Genomic DNA, 12,029 nt, shown 5'->3' with positions numbered 1-12,029 from the left:
CTACCTACCACATAGTGTTTGATATCCCATAGGCTGTACTGAGGCAATTATAAAGGAAAACTGTTCAAATACATTTACTTCTTTGTTTTACCATTTTATCTTTAAAACTGGAAGACATATGTTCTTACTCCTGATATATTGAATTAATATTTTTTATATTATAAAAGGCTGGCACATTTCACTTGTCTCAACAGGAGAACGGGCAAGGAGTTGCAGTAATGTCAAACTTAATAATTACAACAGTGAGTCATTGCTACAGAGCAGCAGAGGAGAAATACAGAGGTCATCTTGTTTTACACTTTTCTTAAGGAATTGTGGGAGGAAATTCTTTTCATGTGCTGGAAGCAAGAATATTCAGTGCCAAATTAAAAATCTGTTCAAGTTGTCAGAGCTACTTACTCCATTGTTCAGGTTTTTGACAGTTTGCAGAACCATTGTGCCTACTGTTTGCAGAGTTACAAATTCTATTAGGAGTGCAATAAAGTTAAATAAAGAGTCTATGAATTTACTACATACACTATTGCTTGGTTTGGTCTAAATTTAGGAGTAGGAAGACTTTAGAATTGCTGTGCTTTTACCGTTAATAGTGTTGTTTTTCTCCAGACAGACATCACCTGTGACATTTCTGTTGATATGTTTCATATTGTTGATACGTTTACATCAATCATTCTGGAATGGGCAGCAATAAAGGTGGTGAATTGTTCTTGCAACTCAGATAAATGGGTTAGAAACACCTCAAAATATTGTGAGTAGTGGTGACTGAACCCTATCTTTTTTTTCCCCCCTTTTTTTTTAAAAAAAAAAAAATCTCCCAAGTATTTTTCTTTTGTTGAGAGTGGCTTTTAATTTAATTCTAATTATCATCTAATGATCTCATCTGCTGCTACATTCTTGATAGTTAAACAATTATAATTTATGATGAAACATTAGATTTTTTTGTTAATTTGGCTTTCATAAAGAGAGTAGCCACTGCCTTAACAAAACTTGCTATAGATTTTTCCCTGAAAATGTAGGCTATACTTAGGAATAAATTTTATTTTCTTCTTGCATTATAAGCATGCATATAGGTACTAATACAGGACTTCATAAAGCTCTACCTGACCTAAGTCAGAATCTTTAGTAATGGGTCACTTCATCAAATTGAAGCTATCTAAATTTTAGATGTCTACTTCACACTGATCATTCTGGGCTAAGTTTGTAACCAGTGTAAGAAAAAAAGCATTTTTAGGAAATAATCTTGTTCAATATTACATATATATCAAAGACCACTACTTGATAGAATGCCAGCCCCAAAAAGTGCTTGATACTGGCTAGCAGATTTAAGCCATCTATCTTGCTTCTTAATTACCTTTATTTTTATACTTAAGCAAGTGTAAATCACATGAAAGATGCAAGAAGCTCTAGTTAAATAATGTTTCAGCCTCAGACACTTCAAACCTAGAGGACAAAATAATGATAGTCTTTTGGGTTGTAAAAACAAACATGCCTTTCACATGGCTAATGAAGAGTACAGACAACGTGAGCTTTTATTTGTCCACACTAATCTGTGTAGACATATTCCCTATTCCCATACTCGAGGAGTAACCAACAGTTTATGGGCATGGCTGAGATTTAGGTACCTTTTGCTCCTATTGAAAATGGGAGGGGAATAATAATAATAATAATAATAATAATAATAATAATAATAATAATAATAAATGTCCAGTAAGGAGAGGGCTCAGAATTGGAAATGTAGGCTTAAGATTCAGATCCCCGTATAGCCATTCTATTCAAAGACCCTTACCATCAAAATTAACAACACCTCCCTTGAGGAGGGTCTGGAATTCAGGATTCCTTCCTGCCAGCCATGTGGAATGAACAGGTGACAGAGAGAGACATTTTAGTCTGTTGAGGCTAAATGAGAAACAAAAGCTCTGTGGGAATTCAGAGGCATCCCTCTGCAGATTTCCCAAGGCAAGCTTTTGATATGTCCTTGATATATCCTTCTCATTCATCATATTGTATCTTTTAAACCCTACTTCAATAATCTTGTTTTTCTCTATTTCATGGTTAAGAAATATAGGTCATTACTGGTGTCTGTGAATTGCAATCATGAATTGTGCCCAAATCTCTATTACTATGTCAATGGAAATGGCAATTATGAATTTGGAGCTTATCTTATCTCATAAAAATGACCATGAATGCTGAGGTAGTTGAGGTGGTATTCCACATCTCCTAATGACGACTACTAATGTTTGCAGTGAGCTAATGTATTTTTTGTTGATTTAAAGATTTTAAATATGCATTAGTCACCAAAAAACTGTATGAGACTTGCAGACAACTTGACTCTTTCATTGAGAGACTGCTTTAAATGAAGGACTGAGTGATATCTGAAGACTCAGACATTAGAGAAAGAAACAAATCATACCTAAATTCTAGGAGTCTTAGACTGGAACCTCTCACTAGTTCCAATAAAATAATAATAATAATAATAATAATAAAAATCTGATGTCAGGTGCTCTATAAGCAAATATAATACAAAAGAATAAACCATTTACTTTTAATTAAAATTTAGCACACAACTTTTTTACAAAAAATTTGAATTGCACTTATTTTTTAGACATTTCTAGATTGCACTTATTTTCTAGACATTTCTTCTAATGTCTTGTTATCTATGATACAAACTTCATGACTGCAGTTTCCAGAAATATACAACTCTTTTTGAACTTTATTTGGACTTATTCCAGGTTCATCCTTAAACTCATCAAACACAGTGTGAACACAGCTAAGCTTGTTATGTTTGAAAGAAGAATTCCAGATTATCAAGGTGATCAAAAGGAAAATTTATTCAAAAATTAAATTGTAAAGGTCTTTTCAGGCTTCCCTACAGATGTTTGTGTGACATTTTTAGAACTATTCTTTCCACACAACATACTTTACTTTGGTTTCAAGGGATTACAGACAGTGGAGTTTTGTTACACTGTAGGAATGGTGAAAAGCAAAACATGCTTAAAAGAGTTCTTCCTCACCATCTGTTTATATAGATCCCAGCTGTCATTGCAACAATAATCACATGCAAAAAATGCAGAGGGAATTTCTAACACTTATGTTAGATAAGAGGTAACAGTTGCCTTTTATTTTATTTTTTATTTTTTAAAATGCTGTCTTTCCTGTAGTACATCAACTAAGAAAGTTCTCTAAATTAATGCTATCTGCTTCTGTGTTCCTCATAGTGATCTTAGAAATTCATAATGACATCAGATGGCCTCAAAACTTAATATACCCATGCAATATTTCTCTTACTTCTGTTAACTCATGATTTATTTGCTAATGCTTATTTGTTGCTATTTCAATTCCACTGTACACAGATAAGGTAGACTTCATTGAGTTTATTTGAGCATGAATTTGTTTTTCCCACCAAAACTGTAAATCCGAGTAGCATTTCCACTACTGTCCCAGATCTTCAGAACTTCCCAGATGTTAGCAAGTGGGAATGCTGGAAATGTGGCCCTGAAACTGTTCCTTGGCTTTCGTCTGGAATTAGTTTCTTTTATTATTATTGTTATTATTATTAACTTCCTTTCCCTTCAGGAAAAAACAAGAACACCACCCTGAATCTTTGTCTTTTCTAAGGCAGGGCAATTCTGTCCTGATAGTTATTCAGAGTTTACTTTAAAGGTTTAATCCTACAAATTTTATTCTGAGAACAGTAAAACCTTAACTAGGCCTAAATAGGAAGGTTAGCTACTGCAACCAAGGGCTACAAGGCTCATCAGTCACTAGTGCAGGACAGTGGTGTGCAGACTTGATATCTCACATGAGGTTGGTTCTGATCCATATGGCTTGAACAGAAGTTCAGAAAGACAAGAACCAAGTGCTTCAGACTCAGTTTTATTTTTTACTTCAGGCTTGATTTTGGCCCAAAGTAGTGCCAACTTTACAGTATCTTACTTATTTATTTATTTATTTATTTATTTATTTCCTAACTGTTGGCAATGCCTGTTCAGGGAGAGCTGCCCTAGCAAAAGAATACCTACCTGTTTTACAATATAGCTCATCTCTTCACTGCTATGGTATGGTAAACCTACTACAGTTGCTTGTTTCAGGTTTAGAGCTAAGCTAAGCTCTATCTTTGTAAAGTCACTGGAGACCTACCAGACAAGTGGTGTTGAGGGAAAGTCAAACATTACTGGCAAGATCTAAATCTGTGCTGAGTGGAATGTTTGTAAAATATCAGTGCAAGAGTATGAGCTTGTAAATAATCCTAATGCTCTACCTCACTGGGGATAACATTGCACACCATCACACATTGCTCATTTCTTTATTGTTTTCTTACAGTATAAGATTTTTTTTTTATTATTAAACTAAGTGGGTTTTATAGTGTTGATTGTTAATAAAAAAGGTCTGGCTAGTATTGTATTTCTGATTTAGTAAACAACTATTGCTTTCTATATTGACTTTATGAGACTTCTGTGAGCTTTGGTGTTGCTGATATAGTGAGGATGTATGGCAGTTCAAAATCAGATTGTAGATATCATGTGACAAAGTAATTTTTCTATCAACACAAGCTCAGGGAAGTTTATTTTGTTCTGCAAAAAATTAGGCACAGCTTGCAAAACAAGGCAAAACTCCAGTGATTAATTCCAGCCTTTAATTTGTGTGGAACAAAGAAATGACAATGAACAGAGCCAGATTTTAGCATAATCTTGTCTAAAGCAAGTATCCTTTGATAGAGTAACATGGTAATTATGAGCTAATTGACACTGTGATTGGACAATAGAATAATGCAATGATCTTGCTGGATTTCTGCTCCTTGGTTGTTCCTTGTTAAGCTTCTGACAGTCTTCATGATCTTGTATTGTGGCTTACAGCTTGCCTTATCCATTTTTGTGCTATCCAGAAATATTTGACTATCAGCAGCATTTATATATAATCCAAGATTTTTTTATATATGTATGCATATATATCTACATATATATATGTATGCATACTTATCTACATACAAAATTGACTTTAAAGATTAAATCCAAAGCTATGTGAACATCAGGCTCAGATCAGGTGACAAACACCATTAAAATCAAATGAAGATAGGTTGTGTAACTACTTTGGAAGGATAGCTCTCATGCTTCTCTTAATACATTTTTATTTTAATATATTCATGAATAGCATGTGTAGCTGCTATTGTTTCCATTTTTAAAGATCGAGAAGGGATACATAGGAAGAATTTAATTGAAAATTAGATTAAGTTTAAATCAATCTGAAAGTGTGAATTTTAGACTTTCTAGAGCCCCACATACTAGTTCTGCACTTTCACATCTTGAAATGGATCAGTAACTCAGCATCTATCTCCTACACAGCTTCACTGAGGTACTGAGATGTTTTTCTGTAACAAGGTTCCATGGCAATTTTAATCAGATTGGCTCTATTTGTATCTAGCATCCACAGATGTGTGCAAGACAATAAAATCAGTATCTATGCACTTGATTAAGGAAAGCTTCCATATGGTAGCTGTATGCCCCTTCTCCTCCCTCTCAGAAGGAGGGCTCCATACCCAAAATTCTGTGGGAGGACAGGCTTTTATATAAATCAGTCTAGGGAACATACTCTCCTCCCCATCTCAGAAAGTTGCCCTTATCTTAACTACTCAGGTTTAAGAGAGTGGGTTAGAGATGCTCCCTACCTCTGCTGTTGACAATATGACCACTTTGTAGCAAATTATTTATCTTCCATCTAAATATATGGAAAAATGACACTCTGGTAAAGATATTTGCTCTTTTTTATTCATCCAAAGTCACTGGATTAAGTTGAAGAACAATCTAAAAGGCAGCCACGACAACCAGTGACTCACAACCGCTGCCCCTTTTTCCCAACTTCTCCACCAAATCAGTGGATTTGGTGGAGAAGTTGGGAAGGCATTTTCTAGGACAGCTTTCCCAGTTCTAAATCCCTTAAAGAAAGAGTCACCTCTCCTATTTCACACTCTTAAGCCCTACTTGTTCTCCCATGGATCCTTTTGTATTTTACATTAGATGTTTAAAATATACACTCACACCTCTTCCATAACCCTAGAAGAAGCAGAACGGATGTTTCTCACCTTCTCTTCAGTAGAGTGGTCAGTTCCACTAGATATCAAATCACATTTTTGGCTTCCCCTGTGGCTGACATATTCTTGCCTGTAAAGTTTCAGTGAGATAGGTGTGGGATACTTATTCCCCTCCTCTCTTGACCCAATGACTAGGGCTTGTTCCTAGGATATAGGCATTATGGCTTCCTATTTCTCCAGTAGGCACTGAGATCCTGTCTCCTTCTTCCTGCATATGAAGCTATTATGACAAAAAATTCCCTCCGCTTACAGAAATGTTTTATGAAAAAAAATAGGAATGCACTGGTCAGATGTCTAATTTAGGTAGCTATGTGCATAAACTAATTTTTGCTGCAAGTATCAGTCTCCTGGGGATGTCTGACTCCCAGACATGCTTTTGCAGAAGCATGGAAAACCATTGTGAGCAACCTCATATCTTCTCTCTTCAGCATTTCCTTGTGTATGTCCCTGCAACTGTGCACTAATGTCAGACATGTCCAGGTCCCCCATTGTTCCTCTGATGAAAAGAGGTGCTCTATTCAACATCCCTGCAGCTGGCACATTTGACTTTGGACTGAAAAGCACTGAACAACACAAATGCTCTTGTTACTTCCTGGAGCTGGGATTAGGTTCCTAACTCATGGTTGTGGTTTCAGCTAGTTGACAAGACTCCTTACAGAAAGGGATATTTAGCATTGCAAATCATGAAGACTTCTGTGGCTTAGACTCTAAGTTATTCTCCATTCATCACTCAGACAGCTTTGGCAGAACTTTGTTGCTGGCTTGTCCTGTAACTGGTTGAATTAAAAATTCTGAAACTGCTGAAATCCTCTTTCAAACCCAGGGACGTGGCTGCCATTAACTGTGAGTGCTGTTTTGTGACACAGTAAAGGGACCAGCTACTCAAATACTCAATTATTATGTCAATGTGTTCCAGATCTCTGGACACCTCTCCTCATTCTCTTTTGTGTCTCTGAGTCCTTACACTTTCTTGCATTTTCCAGTGTGGATTCCTCAGGTCTGCTCTGGCACAGGGACTATGTCCTACTACAGACACATTGAAAAACCCTAAATTTCCTCATTTTACACCTGAAACAACAAAGAGATTGAGCCAAAACACAAGACATTTCTGAAGTTTCTGAATGTACTTAAAGGCAAACCTAATGTGGAAAGAGATCTTGATCTTTTATTGTTCCTTTCAGTGACACTGATTTTTTTTTTTTTTTCTTGCTGTTTCAGGCTTTATTTAAAAGGTCACAGTGGAACAGCTGGAAAACAGAGTAGCCTGATACTACATGGTGCTGAATTCAGTACAAAAGATGCTGACAATGACAACTGCATGTGTAAATGTGCTCTCATGTTAACTGGAGGTGAGTACAACTCTGAAAACATGTGATACATTGTTAGGAATCTGCTCTGTTTTCCTTAAGCAATCATGGATGAAGTTGAATTCATGGATGTGTAAGTACTGTGTGAAAATTCCTTTTATTATTATTACTCCTACTCTTTTCTTTATGTATGTTGTGGTAATGCCAATACTCCCAGGTTCCTATCAGCAGGGAAGGGTTTATTCAGAGATACAGTCAGTATACTTCTGCACTGAAGCTGTTGCAGCAATGTCAAGAGGGAAAGGTTAGTGTTATTGTTGAGGCAAGAAAGGCCAAGTAAGGGAGAATAAGAGATGAAGAAAGGGGGAAGATCCTTATGAGAACTGGGAAAGGACTCACCCAGAAAAAGAAGAGAGAAAGAATATGGAAATAGCGTATTAGAAGGTAAAGTTTAAAAGTTTCCTAAGTTCATTTATGGGGTGATGCTATTATTGAAATAATTACAATGATTAAGCTTTCTGTTTGTCTTATACAAGCTATTTAATTAGTTAATGTAATGGTTAATTCACTCACCTGTGAAAGAGTAGACCTACAGCCCCATGTTATAATTGTGGTACCTAGCTGTTCTGGAACTTTTAAAACAGCACAGAGAAGTTACACTAGGACAGGTTTAAGTCCAAAATCAAACTAACTGCAAGCAAGTGTAGTGAATGTGATTAATATAATTTCCCTCCATTCTGGAGGAGGAATATCCATTTATCTCCCCAAACAGATACCTAAAGGTCTGCACAAGAGTGGGAACTTTCTCTTGCAAATGTTGCTTATTCTGAGTCCACGAAGAGGCAAGCTCATTTCTATCTCTAGCACGTCACACTAGAGCAGAAAGCTTGTATTGGGATACTTTGGTTCTTAGAATGTATGATGAAGAAAGGCCCTTATCTTCACATCTGATCTTCTGAGAATCTCCCTCAGTGATTTCTAACATTCCTGGAAAATAAACCTATAGCATAGAAGTTATTCAGTGTTTTGGATCAGACTTTTAAACTGATATTATTTGTGGTTATTGGCACAGTGACTGGATCCAGCTCAGGCCACATTCAGGCATATATGAGCCTCTTAAGGCTATTATCTGCTGACAGAAGATGTGTTTCTGTCAGTGGAAATTTGCATCAAATGCACAGCCTACCTCCTCATTCTTTTTGCTAATTGGAAGTTGCCCAGCTGGGAGAATCCTTAAGGAGCCTGTGTCTGAAACTTTTCTAACTTCCGCTACTAAAATCTTATTAAATGGAAAACTTCCGTTTAATGGAAGTTTCTGTGGGAAACTTTCTAGAAGACAGGTGATCAGATGATGCCTTCCCATTTGTATAACAAAGGCAGCTGACCAGTTCTGGGGCAAATAATGGGAAAGAAGTCAAGAGTTTATTTTAATTAACAACTAGTGATCTTTCCCCTTAAAGATCATGCTAAATTAATGTATTTCACTTCCAGGGCAGGTCACAGTCCAGTGAAAATCTCCTAAATGTGAGTTGTGTCTGTGGTGAAGTGCAGACTCATTCATGTATCTGAGCTGCCTGGAAACACCTCCACTCCCAGACATCTAATTCTGGGAGCTGAGGGTTTTGTTTATTTTCTTACCCTGACTTCTGTGGCAGGTCAATGCCCTGCAAAGGTCAGCCTGCTGTTGAACAACCATTTCACAAGTTTCACATATATTTTGCTGTAGTAGTCCTGTAAATCAACAGGAAAACCACATATTGGAATGTACTGGTAGCAAATGAAAGGAATAAGGAGGAGGGGGGTGAGGAAATACCAAAGGGTGAGGAAATCACAAATAGAACACATCATTGATGTGTAAAAGGAGATGCAGCTAGGCTTTGGAGAAAGGTGACTGAAGCAGCTGTAGCACTAAGTTGTAGTTCTTTGAGTTCTTTGAGAAATACCTCAATCATGCACATTGCCACTAAAAAAAAAAAAAAAAAAAAAAAAAAAAAAAAAAGGTCTCCCTGCTAGATTTCTCCTCAAAAACACCTTATGCATCACTTCATAAAATAGACCTTCTCATTCCTTGAGAAGTAGCAGAAATCGAATTAAATAGCAAAACATTTTTTAACAAATAGATGTCAGTTTTGTGCCACAGAAAAAGACTGATTAAGAAAAGTAGCAATCCAAAAGAGGTTTTTGGGAAACCTCTTTTTTTTTTTTTTTTCAGAAGATAATAGACTCTCTGTTAGTTTTGGCAGCATCACAGACAGCACTTTAATGATGAATGATATGAAATCTAAAGGCAGGTTCCTTGCTATCTTGACAGTTTGGGTGATCCCGTTATCTCTACGAGGTGAACTGAATATATTTATGTCAGGAAAAAAGGCTGAGATAAGCTGAAGCTCAAGACTGTGATATGGTTATGGTCAAGGCTGAAAATAAAAATGTAAGGAAAACACACATTTCTCTCTGTGATCTTACTAGTTGTCAGTTTTATTTGTTCTGTATCAAAAATATTCTCTCTCTCCTCCCTTCTATCCTTCCTCTCCCTCAGAATAAAAAAAAAAATAGTGTAAGAGTAGCATAAGCAACAGCATTAACAGAATTTTTTGTGTGAGCTCCTTGTCCTTTTGAGAACCATATTCTGCTACCTGACTCTATCTTAATGTGGATTTTAGGGAATAGTTTCCAAATGTATATGCCTGAGCTGGATTTTTAGATCCTGTAACCTTTCTGTGGTAGTTAAATATTTTAGTTGCATTTTGTGTAAAATTTGGAAGATTTCAACTCAGCAACCTCAGTTTAATTTAAGTGGAGACAAGGCATATTTATTCACATAATTTCTTCATTTAAACTTAAAGTTTGCCAAATAGTGTCACTTTTCCTTTTGTGAAAATAACCATCAGGGACTGGTCTCAAGCCTGTAAACTGAACAAAAACTTTTATTTCCATATAATATCAAATGTTAAGAATAGAGGAGTACCCCAACGAGCATTCGTACAACTTTTTGCAAGATGCAGCACTTAAAATGTAACAAACTCTCATCAGAATGAAGTACTGAGTAAATGTCCAAGGCACTTCAGACAGATTTCCAATAGAAGAGAATTCCAATAGAATATCTCTGGATAAGATCTGTGGGCAGCAGGCCATGTCAGAGCATCCTGCCAGGATACCACCTGTCACCTGAGTCCCAGAAACTGTTTGTGCAATCATCTACAGGCAACACAAAATGACTTATAGTAACTTGGCCCACAGTAAAATGCTTTAATGCAATTTGCTTTGTTTTGCCTTTGAGAGACTTATACATAGGCATTTACCTTGCTTCAGATGGTATTTGAGAATATTGCTAAACTCATGATGCCTGAAATAGCTTGCCAAAGTGCTGGGGAGACTTTCTAGATGTCTACCTAAGACTGAAAGGGCATAGAATCACTGAAATAAGATTTTTCAGTTTTTGTTTAATGACCGGGAACAGAGGTCCATCTGTCTGCAGTCTCCTGTCTCCGACAGCAGTCAACAGCAGATGCCTCAGGATTGGCGTAAGAACAATACAAATAGATGATACTTTCCCTGAGTATTTTCCCAGTCTCAACATTTTGTATATAGGAAGCTTCCTGAGTCAGACACATTTCCCATGTATTTAGCAATCCTCAATGGATTTCTCCTCTGTTTGGTAAGACGATGTTCAATGAAAATCCCAAACAGTGGTGCATTTATTGCTTTGATGTTTCACTGTATTTTTTTCTCCAAGTGGCAAATTTTATGAACCTCCATCAAGAACAATATAGAGGATTCTTCTGTCTTGTTGGGAAGTTCTTGGCTAAATGTAATAGTCTATCCATATATAATCTAATCGGAAAAAGCCACCGTTTCTGTTAGATTTTGTTTGAAATAAATACTTTGAAAGTAGTGCCTAAGTAAACTTGAGAGTGTTTGACCTGAACCGCAGAAATCATGCCCACTTACATAGAAAAGCACCGATTTTTAGGTTTTATATATTGTTGTTTTCATGAAGATGCTGCATATAAAACTTTCACTGAGTATAATTTATATTACCTAACAGTTTGTAGATAGAAAAATATAGCCACCACGTAGATAATAAGTGATTGAAATTGGATTGATTTATGCTAAAAATGTTAGATGTATTTCATTAGATAATGAAATACTACTGAGCACTTTTAAGAAAATCATCACTGTATTATAATGTTTATAAAGGTTAAGTATGGACAATAATAATAAAGGAGATGACCAAGCAGTGACTGACTTAAATATTAGTCTACATATTTAGAAGATCAGAACATGCTCACTAGTCTGTAAGTTTCATGTTATTTTTAGCTTCTGATTTATTAGAATTATAAAAGGACTGTATTACCTATGTGATGTGAAAAGCTAGTGACTTGACATCCTATGTCCTGACAGTTAAAATCTAATTTAATCTTCAGAGTATCAAGTGCTGCTAAATCTTAGGCTAACCAATCCTATACTCTATCAAACAATAGAAAACAGATCCAGAAAAAAACTTTAGAGTTCTTTTAGTCCCCCTCCAAGACAGAATCTTCTCTAGCTATTCTATTATTAACTATTCTATTATTAATTATTCTTCTATTCTATTCTATTCTATTCTATTCTATTCTATTCTATTCTATTCTATTCTA

The 12,029-nt window shown here is 35.9% G+C and overlaps 1 protein-coding gene across 1 annotated transcript in view; it reads left to right on the top strand.

The window, feature by feature from the left end:
* ANGPT1 (angiopoietin 1) overlaps positions 1–12,029 on the top strand; it is a 174,104-nt gene that overhangs the window by 152,677 nt on the left and 9,398 nt on the right. Inside the window, exon 8 of the mRNA XM_035318508.1 lies at positions 7,301–7,431. Within this exon, the coding sequence (XP_035174399.1) occupies positions 7,301–7,431 (131 nt within the window). The remainder of the gene's footprint in view (positions 1–7,300; positions 7,432–12,029) is intronic.

Source organism: Oxyura jamaicensis, chromosome 2 (assembly GCF_011077185.1).
Source record: "Oxyura jamaicensis isolate SHBP4307 breed ruddy duck chromosome 2, BPBGC_Ojam_1.0, whole genome shotgun sequence".
Classification (NCBI taxonomy): domain Eukaryota; kingdom Metazoa; phylum Chordata; class Aves; order Anseriformes; family Anatidae; genus Oxyura; species Oxyura jamaicensis.
Note: the sequence above shows the minus strand (reverse complement) of the source record. Positions and strands in the feature narration are given on the sequence as shown.